The following is a 26,283-nucleotide window of genomic DNA, read 5'->3' on the forward strand; positions in this document are numbered from 1 at the left end:
TGTACCTCGCACTCAAATGAAATCGTCAGAACACATTTTTGCATCTTGAATGAAAAAGCACAGACAGAGAGTCCACACTTTTTCATTTTATTGTCCGTCTTTCTTCTTTCTTTCTTTCTTCCATTCATTATTCAGTACACACTGAATCAGCCTCATTGCTCAAATACTGGCCAAACTTAAAACGGGAGTCGGCATTGAAATTTTGACTGGGCTTTTAACATTTTTAACAATAATGGAATCTGCCTGTTCACCTATTAAGAAGTACAAGATACAAATGTATCTAGAATTTTTCTTGTTTCATTTCCAATATTCGATCATTTGTCATGACTGGAAAACAAAAAAAAAAAACATTCTTTTGAAGACCAATTTCATAATAAAGTCATTACTCTGCTGCTGCACTGATCTGTATTCACTATTTTCTGTATTCATTCTGTGACAGAATGCATTTTAACCTCTCTAACCCTAAGGGATTTTTGGCCGTTTTTCACTATCTTTAGTTTTTTAACATGGTAATGAATACATTCTAAAGGTATTAATTGAATTTGTAATGAAGTAAAGAGCCTGCAAGCTGACTAATCTATGCATGTATGCCTATCAAGTTCTGCCCTGGAGAAAGCACTCATTTAGTCTTCCAGGATTATTTGTGTTCATTATTTTATGATTTTTAATGAATTTGAACAACTTATCTGACCGTTTAGGGACATTTTATTATATTATTATGTCCTTGTGCCCTGTCATCAGTGCCTAGCTGGAAATATGACCGTAAGATGAGGTATTTATTTTCGCTTTATTTCTGTTTTATGAATTTTGTCAGAGACCGTGCACAGCGCAAATACATTAACCACAGAGACGAGAGATTCTTTGTGCCATGTTTGGCTAACAGCTAAATTCAATGCGCGGTCTCTGAGCAGGTAGATTTACTGTTTCGTGAAAAAGTGTTTCCTTCAGAGAAATCACACTCGAAAGGAAGCACGTCTATTTTTAATGAGCTCCCGCACCTCACATTTGGTGGGAAGTGCTATATCTGCAACGATTTCCTGTTGTTGTCTCTCTTATGTTAAATATCCCTAAACAAAAAAATATATAAAATAAATTGCTTTTAGTTCTAAATAATTATTTTCAGAAGCAAATGCATCATCCAAAGTGTTAATTCTTGATGGTCTCAGATGCAATTGAAAAAGATATATTTCATATCTGCATAGAAGCTCTGTTTGTTTTACAGTTATACTTATAATTTTTTATCTTGGTTTTTGTTCTTGTAACATCATTAGTAATTAATGTAGACTTCTTGGAAATGTACTGCAAACTCTAAAGTGCACTCAAGTTAAATTCAGTACAAACCCAGGGCTAGCTCTTGGTCTGTGGTTACCCTCCAGTTGGCAGGGCCTGTTCTCGGCGTAGACGACAAGGGTGGTTGCCTAGCGCAGCATTAGCGGTGAGCCAAATGAGAGGAGAAAAAAATAATAATAATGTATATGATAATAATAATAATGATATGTCTGTGCCCCAGCCCTGGTCCACAATTGCTGAACCCCAGTTTGCAGTTGCACACAGGGCAGAAGAAAGGCTAGAGCCCAGCCTGCTATCATGGATACAAACATAACTGACATAACTGTTAATAGATGTAACTGTTTTGTGAGCAGCCTGTACGGTGGTTGGGTAAATGTGTTTGCTAGCTGCTAGAGCAGGTGAGAGGTCGGTCCCAACTGCAGCACATCCCTGTGAGGGGCTGCCTGAGCCCTTCAATGGCGTGGCTGTGTATCCCCCAACATTTGAAAAAGAGAAAGGCAGCACCACAAGCAGGCTGATCGTCTGCCTGCTGCAGACTGGCAGAGAGCGAGAGACTGTCCAAAAACAGAACGCTTTGGCTGGCATTCAACCAGAGAACGTGTGTGTGTCTGTCTGTGACCTGTGTGTGCATGCGTGTGTGCGTGTGTGTGAATGCGTGTGTCGGTGTGTGTGCATGCATGTGTGCGTGCATGCGTGGTGCGTGTGTCGGTGTGTGTGTTCGTGCGTGTGTGTGTGTGTGTATGGATGCGTGTGTGTGTGTTTCTGTGTGTATAGTGTGTGTGGTGGGAGTGGGCTTTATGCCTGACTAACCTAATCTCTGTATCTTGAAGACACACTAGCACACAGGATACCAACCCACCAGCCTACCAACTGGGGACTGGGGGTCCGTCTATCGAAACGACTGCAGCTGGAAAATGATGGAGGTTTTAAATACAGCTCCTGTACTCTGGCCCACATTAGTATCAGCCCACATTGTTTCCTCTCAGAACAGAGCCTGACAAGAGATTTTCTGCTTTGCTGGTCAAAACTTTTTATGCTTTTACTAAATCATGAAGGACATTTCTTCTCCTTCTACATCTTGTCCTTCTACTTCTCCTGCTTCTTCTTGTTCCTCTTCTTCTTCTTTTCCTCCTTCTTCTTCTTCATATTCCCCTTCTTCTTTTTCTTCTTCTTCTCCATTATTTAGTTATTTATATACTTGAATGACATGAATGACTTCAGTTCATATCCAGCTGTATAAATAAGTTGCATGTAACAGACCGTAAACTGTGTTAGTCCTTCTGGTTCAGACCTTCCTGAACTAACACTCCTCCTACCCCCCCCCCCCCCCCCCCAAAAACACTCCAAAGAAAGGATATATCACAGCTCGCTTTAGAACCCTCTTCAGTCCTCCTTCCAGTCTGTGGAGTGTGACTCTTTTGATGGCATTTTTCTCCACCCCTGTCCGCAATGTCACGCCGCCTGTGCAGGAAATCCACTGCCGCCACTTCTTATAGCATCAAACCATTTTCCCTGCCGGCAGGGGGGCATATTACTGACGCCCTTCTCACGCCCGTCACGCCCGTCACGCCCGTCACGCCCGCGACGCTCCGCGACGCTTTGGAAAACCCGGGATCGCAGTCTTCTGGGGAGAAAGAACGGGGGATTTAATTCACCTGCTTATTTATTTATTTTACTCGCTTTCGCGTCTCACGATTCTTGTCAGTTTCTTGAGAGATATCGGAGGTAGCACGCAGGCTAACCCCGGAAGCATGGGATTGTGGGACGTGGCAGGCTTCGGCACAAACATGTTCAGGAGACACGTGTAGACTGCCCAGATAAAAGCAGATGACTGAGTCCCTATATCTGTCGTTAGAAAATAATTTTAGAGAAGATCCACACACAGCCTTTATTACATAACAAATACATAAATGCAAATACATTTATGTTAAAACCACCCATCTGTGAAGATAAGGTGCATAACAGATACAAGCAGAGGTCTAAAAGCTTGGCTTTGAGCTGGCTGGAGAGGATCGATTGAAGAGAGAGAGAGAGGAAGAGAAACGGAAGTGACATGCGTGTCCGTGTCAGAGAGGTGTATCTGTCGGAGACTTTATACCGAAGGTGGGTGGAGATCAGAGTCTCTGTGGGTTGGGAGGGGCTGACGGGGGGGGGGGGGGGTGTCATGGAGGTGGTGATACCCTTGAAGACGGGCTTGGGGTAAAATCTATCCCGACAGAACACTGACTAGGAGTGCGAGCAGCCAGGCTGAGAGAAGCTGAATCGCAGGGAGGTCCTGGCGGGGGGGGGGTTGAACAGCAGGGGTTTGGGAAGGGTACCTTTAGCGTTAGCGCCAGCACCTGAGCTGTGTGCCAATCTAGATGCACATCATGACATATGATTTTTAAACACTGCAAAAAAAAAATTGAATAAAATACATTTTCCCAAACCTAGCATCATCTTTGCTGCCTCTTCAACAACATTACCTTCTTTGGCCTTCCTTTGTCTTCTTCAAAGGGTCTTTTTTGGCTTTTTAAAAGAAAACACTGAATCATCCCTTGCTAGTTTTAGAAGAGAAACAAAATGACTTGATGCACAATTTCCTTTGATGCTGCGGTAGCCCGACAGTGCTGGAGGAGCTGGGGCCCTGCTAGCTGGGAGCTGGCTGGATCATTATCACCTGCAGGAATGTGTGTGTGTGCCACAGGATGTGGCTGGGATGAATAACTGATGTTTGAATAAACTGAGTCTGACAGTTTAAAACTTTTTTTCTTTTCTTCCTTTGCTCAAACTACCTCCCACTCTTCTTGCACTGCAGAGCTGGCTAGACGTTGCTACTTTTGCATACCGTCTTAGAATAGCAGTCAAAAGACTGAATGATACTCAAGAAATAAATGCAGACGTATCTGCAATTGCTGGATTATTATTATTATTATTAGAGAATGTACTGAATAATTTGTCAATTTGACCATCACTAAAGACCTTCAAAAGTGCAGAGCTGTATATAGTGAAACATACTGTACATAGCAACAGTTGTCCAGTAAAACACGAATGTTCAGTCACCGCCATCGGGGACGACATTTAACAACCTGCCTCCCCACTCTGCCGACGGCCAAGTTTTCTATGTCAGTTAGAAAGGCTTTGCCGTCATAACAAGGCCACCCCATTAGCGTTAGGCCAGAGTTTCAGTACATGACACGCTCAGCAGGGAGCCATTACAGCCTGACCTGGGCAAACTTCTCCTTCCTCAATCCCTCTAACACCCCCCCCCCCCCCACCCCACCCCCCCACCCCCGTCTTACACCTGTGAGCTCCTCATTCCCTGAGAAGACTCCTTACTCATTATTTGGTTTAACCTTTTGAGGAGTATTTTTATTTTTTTTTCAGATTTCAAAGTCAGTGTTCTAAAACTCCATTGCTTTTTGATTGATACACCCGAATTAGAAGGTTCAGCTGAGAACATTCTAATCACACATTTGTGACCTCACACCTTAAAGAGTTCAGAGCGTTCCCTGTAAAAAGACAGCCTCGTCGGTGTTAAATAAATGCTTCAAGGGGGAAATGATGCAGGGTAGTGTTAGAGTTTTGTTTTATATCCATATATAGTGAATCTGTCTCACATACTGACAGATATCAGTCGCCATATACTTATGTGTGAACTCAAGTGAAATAATATGTTAATTTTAAAATGATATATTTAATTTTTTTTCTTTTGAAAGTGCCGTGAGGTAATTTAGCACAGCTGCTTCCTATAAAAGCTCAGATCACATGTGGAGAGGGGAGAAAAATGCACTTGGAGTCTGCAAAGGGATCCCACGGATCTCCAGGAGAAAGCAGCTCGCATTCAATCAGCATGTGTCCTCAGCTTTGAGTCACAGCAAAATTAAAACCTATTCGTCTCTTCAGCCAAAAACAATTATCAGCGCTCGGCAAAATGTTCGAGAAAAAAATTCATAAAATAAATAGAAACATTTGCATTCAAAATGAAGTTGCAAGCCTGCGGAGCTCGTTTAATTAACTTGTGTACTGTTACAGGAGGAAGGCCCTTGAACCTCCTCTCAGCGAGTTCAGCTCAGAAGGACGGCACTGCCGTATAAAGTGCTCGCTGTGTGAGGCCAGCGAAGACGAGGGAATCTGAACGAATTGAGCCGACTGACTGAAGGGCTTCGAATAAAAGCATGTTGAATACATACGCACGTGTTATTGTAACCTTGCTGCCTGCGCCTGGCGGTTTCTGACTTCCGGGAAACGCCCACCTCGTCATCCTCTCCACCTGTCCATCACCTTCAGGTGGATCTGCTGCCTGTGCTCTTTAGCTGAACTCCAAGGCTTTGACGGGGGGAGGGCGTCGGCTGTAATTGAGTTAGGCTACGGCCAAGCGGGTGTTCGCCCAATTTAAAATCGCATCTGAAAAACCAAAAGATGACTTCAAGGATTTGGGAGTGAAAAAAAAACAAAAAAAAAAACAGGTTGTTACGAGTTAAGCTGGACAATAATGTTCTCAGGACATCGACTGAACACATCCTGGACGCCACTATCGCAGTGCTACCACACCAGGACTGTAGAGCTCTTAAGGGATTACTTTACCGTCCATATTTACTGTGATTTTTATCCGTGCAGGGCTGCAGTCTCCGGAATACTTCACTCTCCACATTTACCGCGCTCTTATTTATCTTCTCCGACGCCTGTGGGGAGCTCATTTAAAAATAACCACCGGGGGAAAATGTTCCTGCAGGAAGCAGCATGACTTCCATGTAATTTCAGGCAACCCGCGGAAGCTGAGGCCGCGCATTGTCTATTTACGTACCGTTTAGTTAGTGCGTACTATTTATCTATTCAATCATTTGTAACTTTTCAAATATTTTCTTTTTTTTCTTTTTTTTTTTTTTTTCGCTTCCCGCCTTACTTGAGAGTTTTACGAGAGCCGGCTGATTCGCAAAATGGCCGCTCAGAGCAGCGGTTGGTACGACGAGCCCTCCCTGTGTGAGGCAGTGGTCTTTCACTGCACTATGGTGTGGCCATTCACCCCCCCCCCCCCCCCTTCAATATGGCAGCATTTGTCCAATCCCTCCCTGCCGCCCTTACAAACCCCGCTCCCCGTCTTACCAAAGCCCCACCACCACCTCCCCCCCCCAACTGAAACCAAAAACTTCAAGTTTCAAGTGTAATAAATGGTGTCGCTCATGGCCTTGTTTAAAAACAGCGCTTTGATCGTTTCAGATTTATCAACTATTATACGGCTCAAGAGCCTTTTTAAAAGGGTTCAAAATGAAAAAAACGAAGAAAGAAAAAAAAAAACATTGTTTTGGTAGTGCACCTTGCCTAAAAGAGGGTAGCTTTCAATGTTCCTCAGCTGCACAGGAATATTTATTGTTTAAAAAAGAAAGAATTTTTCAATTAATATTACGATGTAACAATAGCTATTTATTCTCAACAATAAAAGTCAAATATAAGCAATTGTAAGCGCTTGACTTCCACTGGGGTGAAGATCAATCCAAAGCCAAATTAAATGTGTTAACTGGCAAAAGCCAGCTGAGGCAATGCTTATCTTCGAGTTAATACCCTTAAGGTTCTTTTCATGGAGAGAGGGGAGATCATTGTTAGTGTTCATTGTACCTGAAGCTAAAATAATTTGTTCGATTTGTGAGGTAAGATTGAGCAGTGCCGCATACCGGATCAGCACATGAATGACTAAATCTTTTTTTGCCAGCATCCAGAGACTGTTTTTCCTGAGGTGAAAGCATTAAATTTGAAGGGAAATCGCCTTGTGCAGATGTGAGGTTTGTTTATGTATTTGATTTATTTATTTAAAATCTGGTAATGTAGTTTTGCTGATGAGGAAAACCTTTCTTCGACAAACAACGGATGGAATTTTTACGCATGCATTTGTTTGTCGATGTCCACGTGCACTTTTGCATCGTATGCAGGCGTGTTGTGGTCTTTGCATCTCCATGCTCGATTAACATGCAGAGATAAGTGCTAATCCTGTCTGTCAATCAAGGGTGCACACAGCTTAGAGCCCACGTTTTTCCTTAGTGCTGCGTTTCTCAGCGGAGTCAAAACATCGGTTTATGCGTGTGATGCCAGTGCTTGGATGGAAGGTCACAAATGGAAGCAAACACGCAGTAAAATGCTCAGTGCTAACTCAGTAACATTTATAGAGCACGTATGGTCCCTACTGGACTCACACGTACTAACCCTAACCCCTAACCCTAAACCTAATAACAACTGTCATTTCAGTTAAAATATAACTTCTATAGTTCTACAAGGGAATCCTCTTCAAGCCTTTTCTTCAACAAGTTTGTTCTCCAGTTTTCTTTAGCACTCGCCGGAAAATCTAAAGTTGAAAAACATAATCATGTTACTGTGATTTACATTATGTTTGCATAATAACAAACAGCACAGTATATTATGGCTGTATTCAATTATCATTTGCCCTTAACATCCCAATTAAGAGCATGCTAAGCGCAGTTATATTATGTACAGAAGACAAGTGTCACATAAGTCTAGAAATCATTACTTTGTATGCACACACACACAAACACAATAACACGCACATGCACACACACGCACACGCGCACACGCGCACACACACACACACCCTAACCTTGCTTGTTAAAAGCAGCAGCACTTCAGTTTAGAGTGCTCTAACATTTTAATTACTTTGGAAGGCCAGCAGCATCGCCTGCTCCCTGCTCCCTGTTAACGAGGCCCTTCCCGTTTTATTGGAAGGGGTTAGATGGCGGCGTTATGAATGTTATCCATCAGGCCGACGCTCCCGAAATGCGCTACTCTCCTCCAAACGGCTCCGTCTCCGCGGCCTGGCCAATCAGAGCCCTCCCGCCGGCCCATCGGTGATTAATGGATCGTCGGCTTGTTAAAACAACATTACGGGCGTCGTCTCCGTGTCCAAGCCTCACCTCGGATCGCAAGCCCCGTCCCGAAAACAAGGGGCACCTTCACCTCGGCGTGGGCGGCGGTCTGGCTGGAAGTGACTCACCGCTGGCCCTGCTGCACAAGCCAATCATCACACAGCTCCAGTGCCATCATGGAATATACTGCAATATACTGGAATGCAATATATATCCGAGATATTTATAACCGCTTTGCAATGTACTGGCAGATGGTTCCAGGGTGGAGTCTGTGCTGCTTCAGAGCCGATAAGGTGCAATGGTGGTCACAACTAAGGGAGTTTGAATTATTCTGCAATACTAAACAGAGATGCCTCCGAGGTGTAGCAGGTGAGAGTATTTTATGAGCTTTGTTATACTGTAGAACTGAATTATGGGATCCAGGGTGTCGTCTGAGGTTAGAGACCAGATTGGTAGGCGGTAAGAGACAGAAGAAAGAATAGTTTTTTTGAGTTTAGGTAAGCATATGAGGCTGAATAAGTAAGATAAGGCCGAACTCTTGGAGATAAAGATGTTTTGACTGAGTTGCTTTGTTGGAATCTTGATATCCGTTTTGGATGTCAGGTGAGGCCTAGGCATTCCTACTCATGAGTAACTGCCAAGGGTTTGGAGGTGAAGCCGATTGGACCCGATGCATGTGTGGAGAATGCAAGAGCATGCATTCAGTTTTCTCGATTGCTTGAAGTCAGATGATGATGTCTGAAGCAGGAGTAAACGGTGTTCATATCAGTATTTAGTTTTGAAGTGATTCGATTTGGGGTCTTATCTGAGATGTATATAACTGTGTTATCAGCAGGAGACAGTGCGAGTTTGGACAAGCATCCAGGAGATGATTAATCTATGAAAGAAAAAGTAAGGCACACAGTTTATACAGTAGTTGTATTGAATAGGTGTGTGTGTGTGTGTGTGTGTGTGTGTGTGTGTGTCAGTCCGTCTGGCTGTCTGTCTGTCTGACTGTTGTGAAAACATACATATTGAAAATAACAGTGAATCATACAAAAATATGTTGGATGTATTATTTGAAACACGGTGAACCGGAATTTTATATGATTACTGGTTTGATAATCCTTTTGTCAAACTTCTTTGCGAAACGTGTTGAAAGACTCTTCCGCTGAGATACATCCAATTATCTGCTTCTTCTGTGGCACCATCGGAAGGCTTTGTTTCCTGTGGTAAAGTAATTTTCCACATGGCCACCAGTAATGTAACACGGGAGTATTTCATAAATCGCAATTAATTTTCCGAAACAAAATTTAAACTGAATTCATGCGGAAATAAGGATGTCTGTGACTCGAACTGCGTGACGTGAATCAGTGAATCTGACTATTACAGGTCCAGCAGGCCTTTAAATCAAGACACAGCAAACAGAAAATACGCACGTACTGTATGCAGTAAAATAAACACTGATAAAGTACATGTAGTTACTGAAATATTCACATCAATACAAATATACAGATTTTTATTAGATATTGTGATGCAAATGGTAACCAATATAATTTCCTATAAATCTGAAGCATATCATAACTTACAGAAATGCGTGCTGATTTACGCAAATTTCTATGCATTTAATTTTTCAAAATGCTATTTGTCCCGACAAGCAATAATTATTTAGAACATTTTACATTTTAACCAAGTGTCATTTTCCATGTCGATGACACTTGGTGACCAAATTGCAAAGTGTCATTTTCCAATAATTATTCCGAAATGTTACATTGTATTAACCAAGTGCCAAGTGCCATTTTCCATGCATGTGAACAGTCATACTATAAGAAAGCTACATTCATGGCTTCTTCACAAGACTACAGACAAACTGTAAAAATGCATGGAAGGAAAACACAGGAAAAATTCATTGAAGAAATTAAATCGGTGCATCTAATATTGCAGTCCTAAATGAAATAATGATGCGTCAGGAGTTGTAGCACAGTAATGTTTGAGCGAGAGCATTATCAAACTACATTCTGTTGGCAGAGTGAAATAAGATTCATGCTTTAATATAAAAGCTTACTTAGGGTTTGTGAAAGAAGTGCTTATGATTGCATATCCCTGAAATTATTTTAGCATGATGAGAAAGAAAGACAAAAAAAGATTAATGGCACACGGGACACATAACAAATGAGGGGGACTCATACTATTCAGCCGAAGACAAAGACAAACTGGTGTCATTTGCACATTAGGGCATCAACTCAATCAATCAATTTACTTATTCACATATTTATTTATTTATCTATCCATCCATCCATCCATCCATTATACATACCCGCTTATCCTAGGCACGGTCGTGGGGGGTGCTGAAGCCAATCCCAGCATGCATTGGGCGAGAGGCAGGAGTACACCCTGGACAGGCCTCAATCTTTCACAGGGCACACACACACCGCTCACTCACACACTCATACCTATGGGCAATTTAGAATCTCCTGTTAGCCTACCCTGCATGTCTTTGGACTGTGGGAGGAAACCAAAGTGCCTGGAGGAAACCCACGCGGACACAGAGAGAACATGCAAACTCCACACAGAAAGGCCCCAAGCCAAGATTCAAACCCAGGACCTTCTTGCTGTGAGGCGACAGAGCATTAGACAATTGATCACTAACATCAACCCATTTCAAAAGCACTTCCAGGATTGCCTTGTTGCTTGTTTTTTTTTTTTTTTTTTTTTGGGGGGGGGGGGGGGGAATAACAACCAAATTCAATAAAGACTGATTTGTTTCATGTACATTACACAGGCTTAATCCTCAGTGTTTGGCAGCCGAAACTGCATATTCAGCTCTTTAACTCAAAAAAGAGAGAGAAAAGATTTTAAAAATCCACATTAAAGCTCCACCCCACTGTCTTCTGTGCATACGGCACTGGACCGACTTCAAAGCAAATGTAATCAACAAACTGTTAAATGAAGCAGGCCCAGCTGAGTTACAGTGCCCTTCAAACGTATGGTATGAGTGGAATTTGTTATTTTTGATTTTTGCTGTATATTTAAGGTTTAATATGAATATCATGTATGTTTTACTATTACCTAAAAAACAATTCTCACTCTACCATTAACATACTTTTGGAGGGAACTTCAAATCTACCTTGTAGCTGAGGATGTTTAACACAAAAGCTGTGCACAGGCACACACACACACAAATGTGTGCACACGTGCACCACAAAAGTCCTTGTACACTCTAACCATATACCCCAGATTGGGCACAAGCGTGGGTACATGGAGATGGTTAATATACTGTATACATAGTTCAATATAATACAGACAGCACAAGGTTTTGCCAAGGTCTTCCTCACTTAATCACTTTCTCTTTGCCATGTAAGACTTGCAGTCACACGCCAGGGTCAAATAAATAAATAAAAAATCAAAACTCAACAGGCGCAGAGCAAACAACTCCCCTCCTTCCTTTGACCTTCGTCCTCCTGGCAGGACTCCATCTTGGGTGAACGCTTCTTTTTCGAAAGGGAGCCCGTCCAGACGGAGGCCAAGAAAACTAAAGGTTCGAAAAGAAAATTAAATCAAAAATAGAGTCCAAACTAATTCTCAGTAGATGGCAGATGGTGTCTGTCAGAAATAAAATAGCACTGACAACGTTCCCTGGGCGTCCTGAGTTTTACTTCTTCCTGTTGTTTTTCTCACAGATTCTGAAGTGAAAGGCGATGGAAATTATGGGAGAAAAGGGGGTATTAATATGTGGCAACTGTTATGGCAGAATAAAAAAATTAAAATTAAAATATAAAAAAACTGCCCCCAAGCTGACAAAATAACTCTTTATTCGGTATTTGAATCTAACAGGCGGCAATTTGTGGGGATGTCTCCAGGTGCATGGCTTCAACTCATTTACAGACAGTTCTGCAACAACAGTTCTGCCTTTCAGTTACTGTACAAACTGCATGTTACTGATACACCTCAGCTTGGCCCAGAAAACAACTCACGCAACACAGAATGGGCAACGGCAGCATTCTGGAAATGAGTCATTACAAATGCAGATGGGCTGAGACGTTCGTTTGGTTGCCTGCAAAATTGATTCAGACAGAGGACATTGTGCTGAACAGCATCTGGGCCCCCCACCCCACCCTCCCCGCCCCCCACCCCGGCCCCCTCCCTCCCCTCCCCTTCAGTGAGAATGAGATCAGAAGGCCTCCCCTAAGGCTCTCATAAACATATCTCCGGATTCGGGAATTGCCGTGGAAGTGCGGCGTCTGTGGGGGGGCTCCCAGATTGAGGGAGCCCCCCTCCGAGATTGAGGGAGCTCGTGAAACACCTGTAGTGCCTTTTTCCTTTCCGCCACGGCGAGGCTGAACATCTTTAACTTCCCACCGGGCATAAACGATCCCTGTGTGTAAACACATTTTTTTTTTTTAAGTGTTGGCTTGGCTAAATAATCTCTCACGTATTTCATATGCAACATCTTAAATTTATGTAGAGAAGGGTATGAGCTATTGATGCAGGTAACCTGGTAAGCTGCAGGTCCTAAAGTCACATGGCTAGGAACTGACCAATCAGTGCTTATTGACTTCAACCCCTAGATCTTTTTCCCTGCCACTGGCACACTTGAGAACCAATGCCCAACTGCAGCAGAAGCCAGTCTGCTGAAAAAAATAAAAATAAATAAGAGAACTATGTTGAGAATGGTTATATAATGGTGAATGGTACCTTCCAGGTGGGGATTATAAAATCAAGTCCTCCCCTACCCTCGAAACCTGTCACAGCTCATACATTATGTATAATTATGGCACTGTGCGCAGAGTGACATGGTATTAACACAGTGTGGCATTGCTTGACTGCAGTGCTAATTATTCATTGTTTTTTTGTTTTTTTAGAAAAGAAAAAAAAACACCAGATTGAAAACTTACCTCTGACAGTAATAGAGAGGTTGAGAGGCAGGACACACACAGACGCACACATATATGCAAAAACACACAATTCTACAAAAAAGTTTGCTCATTTTTTTGTATTTTTGTTAATTACATCTGACAATTAAACAAACACCTATGCAAGCAGTGCATATATTATCGCCAGTGTAATATAACCGCAAATAGGCATACATTGTGGGTTGCCACAAAGTTCAAAAGTTCAAAAAGTTTTTAGTCATCAGCTGTCCCCCCCCCTCCCCCCTTGACTGACCTTGACTCTGATTCTGTTGGAATGCATGACTTGCAACAGGAATGTCACGTTCATGTTTAAAATATAGCTACGCACATCATAAACTACAGCCTCGTGTTGGCAAATAACGGACAGTGTAAATTAGCTGTGGCTGGAACCCGGGCAGGAGAAAAACGCAGGGCAGGCGCTCTGGCTGTACGTACTGGTCTGGTGTGGAAAAGAACACCGCCGTGCTCCGCGCGGGCGAACGCGAAGCTTCCTTTACCCGAACGAGAGAGAGAGACCACGTGACCTGAGCGGCTCCACGCGGCCGCGTCTTTCACCCTCACCGTCACCGATGCCGTGACGACAGACTCCGTCCTCGTGGATGACGTTTCTTGTCCGAAATTTAAATAGCCCCCGTGGCTCGCTTTGCTACTTTTTTTTTAAAATAAATAAATAAATAAATAAATACCAATACGCGTTTGTGGTTTCCCACGTCCCAGGGAAAGGCCTGGCTTCTGCAGCTGCTGTCCTGCTATGGGCTGGCTCCAGTTCCGACTGTCTGCCCCCGTTACCATTCCCGAATAATGGCCGAGCTGTCACTTCCCGGCGTGCCCGACCGTAGCGTCCCGGTTTTCGCACCGCCTGAGAGCTGTTTTTTTTATTTCTCGACCGGTCACAGCACAGTCCGTCAGAAGGATATATCGGTAGAGGAACCGCATCAACAAAACTGAGGTTAAACCATCACCCCGAAAATAGTGCGGGAGATTAACTTGGATTCTGAATCCTCAATCGCGTAATCATACGACACGTGTACGATCGAAAGAACACCAAACCTCGTTGTACCCTTGGCAGACTGATTGAGATTAAATAATGAGACATGTTAAACTGTAAGCTGTGTTGTGCTCACTTACCTGTTTGTGTTTTTTCTTTTTTTTTTTTTTTCTTTGTGCTTCCATGTCTCCCCCCTCTCAGCTTTAAAGGTGCGGGACGGATTCCGCGATGCTGTGAAGCCTGCTTCGTATGGCTCATTCAGGGTTGGTGAATATAACACATTAAAACTGACAGTGAACTTGGTTTTCATAAGACAATAAACGTGAAAGGTTTGTAATCTGAAACAGAAACTGGTGAGCATTATTTATGGAATATTATGTAAAATACTATTGCAAAAACTGACACACAAAAAGCCACTTGATTTATGGTAATGGGGGTGTGAAAGCTTAAGTGATTAATTTGTAGTGCAAAGTGTAATCAACATCACTGCAACAATCGCAGTGCATTATTTCCAAATGAGTGGCCAAAGAATTTACAGATTGGTTATTTAAGAAAAAAAAGTGTTTATTACATGACCTGAACCTCAACGTTTCCATGTTTAGCCCTAAATGTTTTTTTTTTTCAGTCTTTCCTTCTTTTCTGACAAATACAAGTCTGTACAGCTGTCCCATGCGATCAAAATGTCCTTTGCATTTGGGACAGGAATAATTACAAAAACCTCAAGTGTCTTCAAAGATAATAAACATTTAAAAACAATATATAGTGATTGAGAGAAATAGGTTGATAAATAAATGAATAAATAGCAAATAAATAAATAAATAAATAAATAAATAAATAAATAAATAAATAACTTTGGGTCCTAACAGGACCGCAACAATGTACCGGGACCACTTAATGGTGTAGAGAGACACTCTATTGCTTCTAACTCTAATTCATTCAACACATTAATCTTGGCCTTCGTCTGGGCTTCTGAAGTAAAAGGAAAAATAAATGCTGTATTGTAACGTTACAAAATCATTTTGGACAAAAATAAATGAATAAATAAATAAAGAAAAGAAAAAAGAAAAAAACAATTCAACAAACAAACAAAAACTGTTGTCTTGAGGCACTTTTAAGAATGTTAAAGAGGATTCTTGCATTTCCATGGTTTGAAGAACTTCCTGTCCTCTAGCTGTGACAAATAAAGAAGAAAATAATAGAATAATAAAAGACTCTGGAAATAATAACTGAATGGCTGGCTGGCTGTATCTTTAACTCCTTCAATTCTTCTTCTTATTCTTCTTCTTCTCATTCTCCCGCCCCGCTCTCTCGCCACAATAATTCATCTTGGCAGTGAGAAAAACAAAGTCCAAAAAATAAAAAATAAATAAAATAAAATTTAAAAAACGCTGAAACGAAATTAAACCCTGAATCGGTAAACTGATAAAAAGTGTCTTAAACACAAAAGAAGAAGTTCTCAACATCAGGTGTGTTCTACTGGTACTAAAGTTTGTTTTCAGTCGACTGAGTGTTCGACTGAGGGTCCTGCTCCCCGAATATTCCCGCCAGGGTTTTGAAACGGGGCCCCCACTCGCTGAGGTAATCGTAGTCCTCGTCGCCGTCGACGGCCGGCGACTCGATGGAGCTGAGCGACTCGGCGGCCGACCCCTCCCCCTCGTAGGCGTAGGTGGCGAGCGAGTCGTAGGGCGGGGCCGAGCCGTCCGCGTCGTTCTCCTGCAGCCGCTGCCGGATGTAGTCGCGGATGTCGCCGTTGTCCCGGGAACCGGCGGCCGCGGCGGTGGCAGCGGTGGCAGCAGTGGCGGCGGTGGCGGCAGCAGTGGCGGCGGCAGCAGCGGCGGCGGTGGTGGTGGCGGTCGCGGCCCGGGGGCAGGGCGGGGCCTCCGGTTTGACGTCCCGCCGGAACCCGCTCTCCTTGACGGCCTTGGGGTTCCGCAGCGTTCCCATGTCGAAGGCGTGCGTGTCCTCCTCCCCACCCCCCTCGTCGTCGTAGTGGATCACGTTGTCCCGCACGTCCTCCTTGGAGGTCATCAGGGTCTCCTTCTTCTTCTGTCTCCGCACGCCCACGTACAGCACCACGATCACTGCCGAGGAAGATCAATCAACCAATTAATCAACCCCCAATCAGCACCAATCAGTCAACAAACTAATCAACCAATCACCAATCACCATTTAATCAACTACCAATCACTCAATTAACAAAATATTTGGCAACCATTCACTCAGCTAACCAATCAGCCAGCCACCAGTCAGCAAATTAATGAATCAATCAAGCACCAATCACTCAATTAACCAATCAACCAACCACCAATCACTCAATTAACAAATAAATCAACCACCAATCGCTCCATTAACCAATCAATCAACTATCAATCACTCAATTAACCAATCAAACAAACCCACAAGGAAGCACAAACGGAGACACTGTCCCAGACAGACGGCCACCTACAGTTCAGTTCAGTTCAGTTCATTAACGGTCGTACAGAACTCTGTACAGAACTTTGGGAACACAAAGGACAGACGCCTCGAAGCATTCTGCAGACATTCGGGGCACAGTGCCAAGAGCAAGCCAAGGGCGACAGCAGCGATGTTCCATGGAGCTACTCACTCCCCGCCCAGGAGGCTCGGCTAATCCGTATAATCCCCAATCAATCAATCAAGCAATCTCTCTTTCTTCCTCTCGGTGCTATTTTCAGAACAAACAATATCGCTGGGAGTTATCACTGCGAGTAGGGTATGGATTACACATGTGTGTGGGGGGGACCAGAGTTTTACAGCGGGCTTAAAATATTGTTTGTTCATTTAAAGGCCATTTTTGGTTTCTGCCTCCAACCTCCACCCTGTGGACACGGTCCTTTTGAACACAGAACATCCGGTAACAACAGATACAAGCCGGTCAGCTCCTTCAAACCAACATTATCTGTTAACAGGAGACACCACAGGACTGTGAGTATAATCACTTAGGATCTACATCATCTGGCAAAGAGAGTAAAGATGCTTGTGGGCACAGCTTCTACGGTTAGGGAACCGGAGGCACCACACACCTCACACCTCTGGAACCAAAAATCGGCATAAGCACGGGTTTCCCTATCAACACACATTTACCCAGGTGGAGGTATAGAGCACATGGATGCTTTAAGGATCCAAGTTCCATGACCTGGAATTCCACTGTTTCCACAAACCTCCTTGCAACTGACATTTAATTCCTTATTCATGTGTATTTAAATTTTTTTATCCACCATAAGCAGGGCTAGAGGGAAGTGCCGTCTCACACCGTCCGTGAACACATTGTTTTAGTCAGTTCTGCGCTTGTGGGGAATGAGATGTGAGGATGCTTCTGTGTGCTTTCATCAAACTTTCACTTGCAAAATGGAGTCCTAGACTGAACCCAGACTTCACACAGAAATGTAGTGCTGAGATTAAAGTATTAAATTACACAAAGTAAAATTCCTCAATCATTCATATGTATATTTATAATAATAATATATAATATTATATATTGTAATATATAATAATAATAATAATAATAATAATAATAATAGTAATGGACTCTTTTATTATATTAATTTCCATTTTTTTCATATTTCTGTAGCAGCCTTACCAGCTGGTCATTCTTCCATTACGAAGTGTAGGCAGTTGTATTAGATGTGTTCCTATTCATACAGAGAAAGATCTGTTGACATTATTGATAATAAATATATTAGATTCACACATTGCGTGTTAAAGTCATTAAGAGGATAAGCTCTGTAAGCAAGAATCAAGGGCTTGTGTTTATTGCATTATTTTATTTGCTGGAAACCAACGCTCCATCAAATAAACTGTCACTGCGATGCCAGTAAATCGTTTCAGTAAGAGGATTTCACTCTTTGCTAGAGCACATCTTATTGGGTTCGTCTGCGCAGATCAATATATATTTGACTGGCATGTTTAACGGAAAGGTGTATTTCACAAGTTAAGGTCACACTACTGCAAGACTAATTATAGTTGTTCAAGACTTTACTGCCCTCTAGTGGCACGAGTGTGTCATTTTAGGATTGTGTCTGTCAGTATCAGAGGTGTCCTAGTGGGCTCCACCATGACTTGCAGAGCTGTGTAGTTTCTTTTCAATCAGCAATCAGCTGAGGCCTTGTTAAAGTGTGTGGCACATTTAGCCAGCCAATCACAAGCGCTAAAGCACACTGAGAAGCAGCATTCTCCTTAACAACATCTTCACATACATCGCCATATACCGATTGGATAAGAAGCCACCTGTGTGGTCCCATATAATGGATTCACATTTTTAATTACAGTGGCTTTGGACCTGGGAACTGAAGTAATGATTTAATACCCTGCTACCAAGTAACATTACATTGGTATTGCAATTAAATGTTAGTACAGTGTTAATTACATTGTAATAACACTGTAATAATCGTTGCTGCATAGTGTTGAATCTACAGTAGCGCGTGTGTTTGTTCCCCAGTCAGCTCTCTCTCTCTCTCTCTCTCTCCCTCCCTCCCTCCCTCCGTTTGTCTCCCTCTCCCTCCCCATAACTGTGCAGCTGAAACGTGTTCAGTTTAATCTCCGTGGCAACCAGTCAGGTGTCCGGCAGCTGTTGGGACAGCGGCGACTCGCTTCGCCGGCCCCGGGGGCGGCTGGCGCTCCCGCCGTGGCTTCCCGGAACATCCCGCAGACCTATTCGCCGTCCCCCTTAAAGGACAAAACAGCCGGCGGTGTGAGGGGGAGACGACGGGGCCGCTCTCTCTGTGCGCTTCGACGCCCGGGAGAAAATAAAGCCCTTCCCTTTCGCTCTCGAAAACCTGCCGTCGCCGCCACTGCTGCCACAATTTACGATGTCATTTGCCGCTCTCACCAGGACAGACTGACTGGGAGGGGGAGTAAGACTTACAGCACAGCCCGGGAGACATGCTGACCTTCTTTCTTTCTCTCTTTCTTTCTTTCTTTTTTTCATATTTGGCACCGGCACTGTCGAGACTCAGCGCCTGACCAGCTCCACACCCCTGCACCGGTACAGGGCTTTAACAGGATTAGCCACCCGGCAACCCCCTTGTTTACACACTTCCATTACTGACCTGTGCCAGAGGCTGTTTCTTTTTCATTAGTCAGGAAACCCTTCGGGTTTCAGTCAAAACGGACAACGATAGCAGAAAATCTGAGGAAATTGAAACAAAACCTCTTTACCAGCATTTCCCGCACCCTCCGTGTACGATAAACAGTCAGCTCATGAATAATTCATGAGCTGACTTTCTTAAAATGCTTAAATGTTACATTTTGTTTTTCCTTCAATGGCCTCCTCTCTTCCCCTGATGCTGTAACTGTTTTCCTTCCCTCTATCCATCCCTCAGCACTCAGCTATTTTCTTGGCTGAAGGTGAATTAATCACATGATAAATAATGCCTGCCATAAAGGTTTATTCCACCATTTTACAGTTTAACTCAATCACCCACTAAAGGGTCAGGGAATATATTTATTTATTTATTCATCTACCGAAACTGACTAAACGTTTTTTTTTGGTTTTTAAAAATTTCCTCCATTGTGAAGCACTGTGCAATAACCTGCTCGTTAAAGCTCATCCATGAAAGCAGTGATTGGCTGATTGATTCGGGATGCTCATGATTAATGCGGGGCCACAGACGGAGAGAGGAGTTCAGGAAAAGACGGCCGTCTGACGCCGAGTAATCGGCTCTCTCCTCCCGTCCTATCGGGACCCACGTTGTGGTTAAAAGAAAAATAGCCATTTGAATCGACGGAGGGCCAGACAGGAAATGATGTAATAAATGGTATTTACATCCCTTTCGGTGATGTAGGTGAGTATGGGAGGGGGAAGGCGGGTGGTTAAAGTCATGACCTTGGAGGGATAGGTTACAGTGGGAAAGGGGGGTAATGAGGCATGAGCTGACTCCATGACTCTGTGGAGGAAGGGGGGGGGGGATCTCAGTGCTCGGGCTAGAAGGCTGGTCTCTCCCAGCCTCCACATTATCAAACAGACAGTGGGGTGTCTGAGGACCTGTCTGTCGGCCTCTGGACCAACCCACAGTTCTCTGTGTGTGTGTGTGTGTGTTCGCGTGTGCGTGCACGCCTGCGTGAGTGTGCACGTGCATGTGTGTGTATATGTGAGTGTGCATGTGTGTGTTTGTGTGTGTGCACGTGAGTGCATGCCTATGTGAATGTGTGCACGTGCATGCGTGTGTATGTGTGGGTGTGCGTGTGTGTGTGAGGATCTGAGGTTCCTCTGAACTGTATGTGTGTTTGGAGGACCCTGTGAAGTGTATGAGCGTGTGTATGAGTGTATGCCTTTTCTTTCTAAAGAGGCAGATTTAGGCCTTATTGCTTGAAGCACTCAGCGAAATGACAGGACAGAGGATATGGGCCAGCACATCGCCCACGCCTCGCTTCTGGGCTGTTAAACAGCCCCTCCCACAGAAATATCTAAAAGCCACGTCTTAACGACCGCGTGACAAAACCCTCCGTAAACGCACAGCAATAATTTATTCATCATCAATATTGCACAAGCGTTCGCATTGTTACGTTTGCGTGCGTGGCTCACTCTAACGGGCCAATCCAAAATATTACGCTCAATTTGAGCGTTTGATCAGTGTTACCAGCCAGAGAGACGGACGGGAGTCCGTGTCCCTTTCTTCAGTGGTTGGCCGTGTAATAGAGACCCTGCTCGGCCTCATGGCATCAATGGTTTGCGTCGTGGCGCCTGACGACGATGTGATTACAGGGAAGGCGATGCATCGTCACGTCCGCACCCCGTACCTACGCAGCACCGAGAGTCCGCCGCTTCTCATCAGAAATAATTTAACCCTTTACAGAGCAGTCGGCATTCCCGCAGATCGCGGACGATTTTAAAGTCGAACGCTGTCCGGGCCTCTGGAATGAGGGCAGAGACAGTGATGCAGTTTTCACACTCGTGCTTTAGTATGGACGACACGTCCAGGAGCGCGACCAGCAATGGCCAGGAGCGCGATAGCAAAGTCAAAACGTGATACGTATGCTATGGCACTGTCTGGTCCCGGATGGAAGATTTCATTAGCATTGGGAGAACCAGCGGAAAATGCTAACCATGGTGAGGACCTGTCCAGGCTCTGGTCACTGGTGTCTGTTGGAGGTGACACACCTGGCAAGGTGACACCAAGGTCATGCGACCTGGGCTGTGTGCGAAACAGCCTCCTAACTACTGCGTCCGCAAAATATGTACTGTCACCTAAACACACTGCCTGTTTTTTTTTTTTTAAATATGCAATGGGCAATATGCTAAATAATGCATATTACTATAATCCATACTATTTTCCAACGGTACTGCAGAAGTGTCATAAGATGTCCCACCCTTGTAAAAAAAGGCCCCGCCTCTTCCTATCTGATTTATGAGACCTTCTGGTGTGGAGCAGAAGTATGGTTTACTTTCTTCAAAGTGAACTCCTGAGTACACTCAGTGGAAACCCCAGAAATAAGTATGTAATCCTGGGATTTTAAGTGCACTACATTTATGGAACCTTTTGCCAACTTAACAACTTCCTCATCCAGTGTACTCAACTTACATACTAAACAGTGGGCAAGTAACCTGCTTTGGACACGGCCTGGGCCAGGTCTCCGGTCTTTGTGGAACACACGACCTGGAGTTAGCCGAAAAAGCCAAAGGCGCCAAAGCGCTGGTCCCCGGAGCGCGGGAGGCGGTTTCCGCGGTTACGCACCCAGCAGGATGATGATGCAGAGGAGGATGGCGATCAGCGCCCCGGTGCTCAGGCCCACCGGGAGGAAGATGGCCTCCGCGCTGCAGGTCAGCAGGGTCCCGTCCGACTCGCACCCGCACACCCGGACGGTCAGGGTCCCCGTGCTGCTCCGCACCGGCGGGCCCCCGTCCTCGATCGCCACCGGCAGGAAGTACATCTCCTGCAGCCGCCGCCGGAACCCGCTCCGATTGGCCACGATGCCCGCCGTGTTGTCTGCACGCCATTAACACACGCGCACAAAAAAAAGAGTAAGAAGAGCAAAAGTTTTACCCACCTTGATTTTTGGGAGAAAATAAAAGAAACGAGCAGATACAGAATAATTTAACAAATTAGGTTAATTTAAAGATTTTTTTTTATTAATTTATTTTTTTATTAGACAGCACCAACCAAACAAACTATGGCGGAGAACCCAAATATCTATTCTGAATTCTTGGCTGACAGACTTCATTGCAGACAGAAAGGAATCGATAAAACAGTAACATATTCAGCTAGAATACAGGGCAGAGCCAAGGTCTTGCACTTGTTTGCAAATAAAATCGAAGTGTGATGTGCTTTGACCTCAGTCTGCCACAGGGGGGCAGTCTCACACGCCCAGCACCGTTCCCGGCAGAGCTGACCCAGAGTCACCTCAGCCATCCTCTGAGCCGGAGCTTTTACAGCATCGGCGGACTGGCCAGCGACCTTCGACTCCGGCACGTCTTTCTACGAGCGGCTGTCCCGCCTGACTCGGGAAAAGGTCCGGGAGGTTAATACTTTACAGAAGGGGTGTAAAGAAATAAATAAACAAGGAACAAAACGAAAGAAATAAATAAATCAGAGTGACAGAAAATAAATAAGATGAGTCGTGTAGAGTCTGGAGCAGGGGCATTATGGGATGTGATGAGAACTGCACACACAGCATTCTTCAGGCAAGGAATATTTACCTGCCTGGATTACCTGCTTCATAGGGCATTATTTTTATTATTATTAGTAGTATTATTATTATTATTATTATTATTATTAGCAGCAGGAGCAGTAGTAATAATAGTAGTAGTAAGAGTAGTAGCAGAAGTACTAGTAATGGCAGCAGTAGTATTAGTAGTACCAGTAGCAGTAGTACTAGTAGTAGCAGTAGTAGCAGTAGTAGCAGTAATAGCAGCTGCAGCATTTTGCATAGAAACAGACTCATGATGAATTGTACAAAAAAATGAAATATGTTACTTGTACACTTCAGAGTGGAAACAAAATGTAGGCACAGCAGTACAGTGAATGTAGGGCCTAACACCCCCTCCGCCCCTCCCCCCCCCTTCTTAGCGTGCTAACCTCAGATACACGTGTTTAAGCACGATGCTATTTCATGCATCCTGCTTTATCGGGACACGCACCCGAGCAGCACAACCTTCAGGAAACCTCTACGAGCCCCAGATGATTTTTATTTTTTTTTTTTTTTTTTTTTTTCTTCCGCCGCTATCTCTCACATTCAGCCCAGCACACGTCCGCATATCAGAGTCTTATCGGAGAAGCCACTCACTTCCAAAATCCCGGACCGTGAAATTCCTGTTCCTGACGTCTCCGGCCGCCGACTTGAAGGAGAACCTCTGCCCGGCGGAGGGGAGGTCGCGGTCGGTGGCGCTGACGGTCTGAATTACCTGCGGGGAGCACACAGATCACACGGGCGGTCAGGCCAGGTCAGCCCCGGCTGTCCCGCGAGGCTCGCACTACACCAACCAGCGCCTCTCCGCTTAAACTCGCTGTCGTTTGGGCCGTGGAGCGGGGTCGGTCCTGCTACGCTCTCAGGGAAAAAAAAAGGAGGGGTTCCTTTGGCTCATCGCCATGGTCACCGGGGAACCTTGTTTAGTTCCTTATGGAACCCTCTGTGGTAGGTGTGGAAAATGCAAAAGCTCCCAGGCTGAATCTTTTTTTTGTTTTGTCTGACAAAGAATGCTTGAACTGGACAAGGTTCGTCTGTGGAGAGGAGCCTTTTGGAACCCTTTCTTCTGGAGAACACCCTGCTGAGGAAAACGCACAGACCAGTTCTAAGTGGGTTTGACAGTGCTGGCTTTACGCTGCTCAAACCGATAATGAAAAGCTTGCTGACTTAGGCAAACTGGTAATGTGATGGTCACGCTGGTTGACTGGCGTAGTCAAACTGGTAATGAAAATTGCCGTGCTGGTTTACTGGTAATATGATGGCCATGGTAATAGATACACTCGGTCATGCTAGACCAGCAAGACCAGTTACAGCATGCTGGTCACCAGCAAAACCATATTCATTGATCTACGGTGGATTTAAAAAATCAGCATAATGTTTAAATTCACTCTGCAGATGTACTCTACAGTATATCACTGTAATTATTACAGTACCAGAAATACGACTAGCATAACTGTTTATATTATGATACTGCTTTTACTTTGTACTGTATTGATTGCAATGATTTCACAATATCCATTAATTTGTGAATCCAAAACAAGTAATTTGAACTTCTACACGGCAAAATGGGCAGTTTAAAATCAAATGTAATTGAGTGCTTTTAACTTTAATAGAGCGCATGTGTTTCCTTTTGGACCCGAATTGACTATAACAATTGATTTAACGCTACAATGTGGCTACACAGAGCCCTTCAAATACCCAGTGTACATATTGGGAAATGCATTGAAGTTGTATAATACGGAAGTAAGTCAATCTCTCTTGTTAATAGTCTGCTTTGTTCGCCAGCAAAAAATAAAGAATCCCCTCAAAACCCTTGAGTTCAAAAAGCTAAAATGAATGCAAAGCAATGAACGTGACCGCAGACAACAATAGTTCAATTTGCGAGTGTGACGACAGGAACCTACAGGTAGTTGAGGGCACTAAATTCACACAACAGTTTCCCACTCTGGAGATAACAGACATAACTCTCCCTGAACAATAATAGAGGCTGAAGGAAATGAACAGTGCGGAAGCACCGGCCGGGCCAGGAACACAAAGGGGCAGCCTCCGCACAAAGAGAAGTGCTTCGCTGTAATGAGCGGCGGTAATGTGCCGTTTCGCACGAAGCCACTCACATCGTAACGGTGTTAATCTCGGTATAATGACGGGCTTCTCGGTCGGGTATCGATTGGCAAAACCCGGGCCCGTGTTGAATGAGCTGCCGGACCCCCGGGTCAATATGTAATTGGCTGGACCCTCACCCAGAGAGGCGGGGTTTCAGCCCACAAAAGGAACATCACCAATAGAGGTGGGGTTTCTGTTGACAGGTGGAACATAACCCAGAGAGGCGGGGTTTCTGTTGACAGGTGGAACATAACCCAGAGAGGCGGGGTTTATGTTGACAGCCAATCACAATGAGATGATGCAGTGGCCAGCAGAACAGAGAGCAGAGCTGTGTGTGTCTGTCCTCTTTCAAACTGAGAGTGATGAAACAAGCCTTCTATTGGGAATTCTGCTTTTTTATTTTTTTTAATAAACAAAAGTGAATAAATGTAATTGTGCCAGAAACAGCGATAGACTGTGACAGAAACACATGACTCTTGAGTCAAACTGAGGGTTAGAGTCACAGATGTAAGTGGATGACATACAGTGGCATGTGCAGTGAGGTGTGAATGTTCTGTTTAAACAGCTGCGATGACATTATCAGATGCACACACTGGTTCCACACACAAGAATGCATAATCAGAATTTAGAGTGCGATCACTGAGTAATTATGCCCATTACAGTGTGCTCCCAAAGGAAGCACGCATGCAGTCAGCAATATGGTCATTTACAACTGTTAATCACTGTGTGTGTGAATGTATGTGTGTGTGTGTGCCTGCGTGCGTGCGTGCGTGTGTGTGCATGTATGAGTGAGTGTGTGTGCGTGCGTGTAAGTGTGCATGTATGAGTGAGTGTGTGTGTGCGTGTGTGTATGTATGAGTGAGTGTGTGTGTGCGTGTGTGCGTGCGTGTGCATGCGTGTGTGCATGCGTGTGAGCATGTGTGTGTGCGTGTGTATGTGGGTGTGTATGAATAAATATATATATTTAACTTGTATAATAAATATAAATAAATTGGAAGTTCCATATTCGTCTTCGAGCTTTCTGAGCCGTGGAAACACGCAATATAATAACGACAACATCGCCCTCTGAGCTGACACAAGCTGCGAGATTCCAGGAGGACATGTTTTATCGCCTTTCCTGGCGGAAGGAATGGTCTTTTTTTCCCCTCTCCAAGTGAACATATTTCCATAATCAATCATATGTAAATATTACCGGGCATCGGTTTCCAAAGACACCGAGGCAGGTTTTTGGGCATCAGATCTGGTCTTTCGGTAACAAATCACAAATCGATAACACGGTGCGCGTTAATGCCTCGTTATAGTTATTTATAATATCTGTAAACGCGTTAAGTGAGAAGCAGATAACGAGTATATACCGCATCGGAAACGCAGCTTCATAATTAGGGATGTTTCACGAACACGACTGCAATTGCCGAACGGGATACTGCTCTCGTGAAAGTCGAGAAAGGACCGTTAAGCTACTGAGAAAAAAAATAGAGAAATCAAAGTCGTTCACCTATAGAACGCATAGACAAAAGTG

The 26,283-nt window shown here is 44.2% G+C and overlaps 1 protein-coding gene across 1 annotated transcript in view; it reads right to left on the reverse strand.

The window, feature by feature from the left end:
* Positions 1-14,564: 14,564 nt before the first annotated feature.
* LOC135253907 (cadherin-12-like) overlaps positions 14,565-26,283 on the reverse strand; it is a 139,851-nt gene continuing 128,132 nt past the window's right edge. Inside the window, exons 10-12 of the mRNA XM_064333750.1 lie at positions 23,262-23,379; positions 21,713-21,964; positions 14,565-16,102 (exon numbers count right to left, since the gene is read on the reverse strand). Coding sequence (XP_064189820.1) covers positions 15,504-16,102; positions 21,713-21,964; positions 23,262-23,379 — 969 coding nt within the window. The 3' untranslated portion in view covers positions 14,565-15,503. The remainder of the gene's footprint in view (positions 16,103-21,712; positions 21,965-23,261; positions 23,380-26,283) is intronic.

Source organism: Anguilla rostrata, chromosome 4 (assembly GCF_018555375.3).
Source record: "Anguilla rostrata isolate EN2019 chromosome 4, ASM1855537v3, whole genome shotgun sequence".
Classification (NCBI taxonomy): Eukaryota; Metazoa; Chordata; class Actinopteri; order Anguilliformes; family Anguillidae; genus Anguilla; species Anguilla rostrata.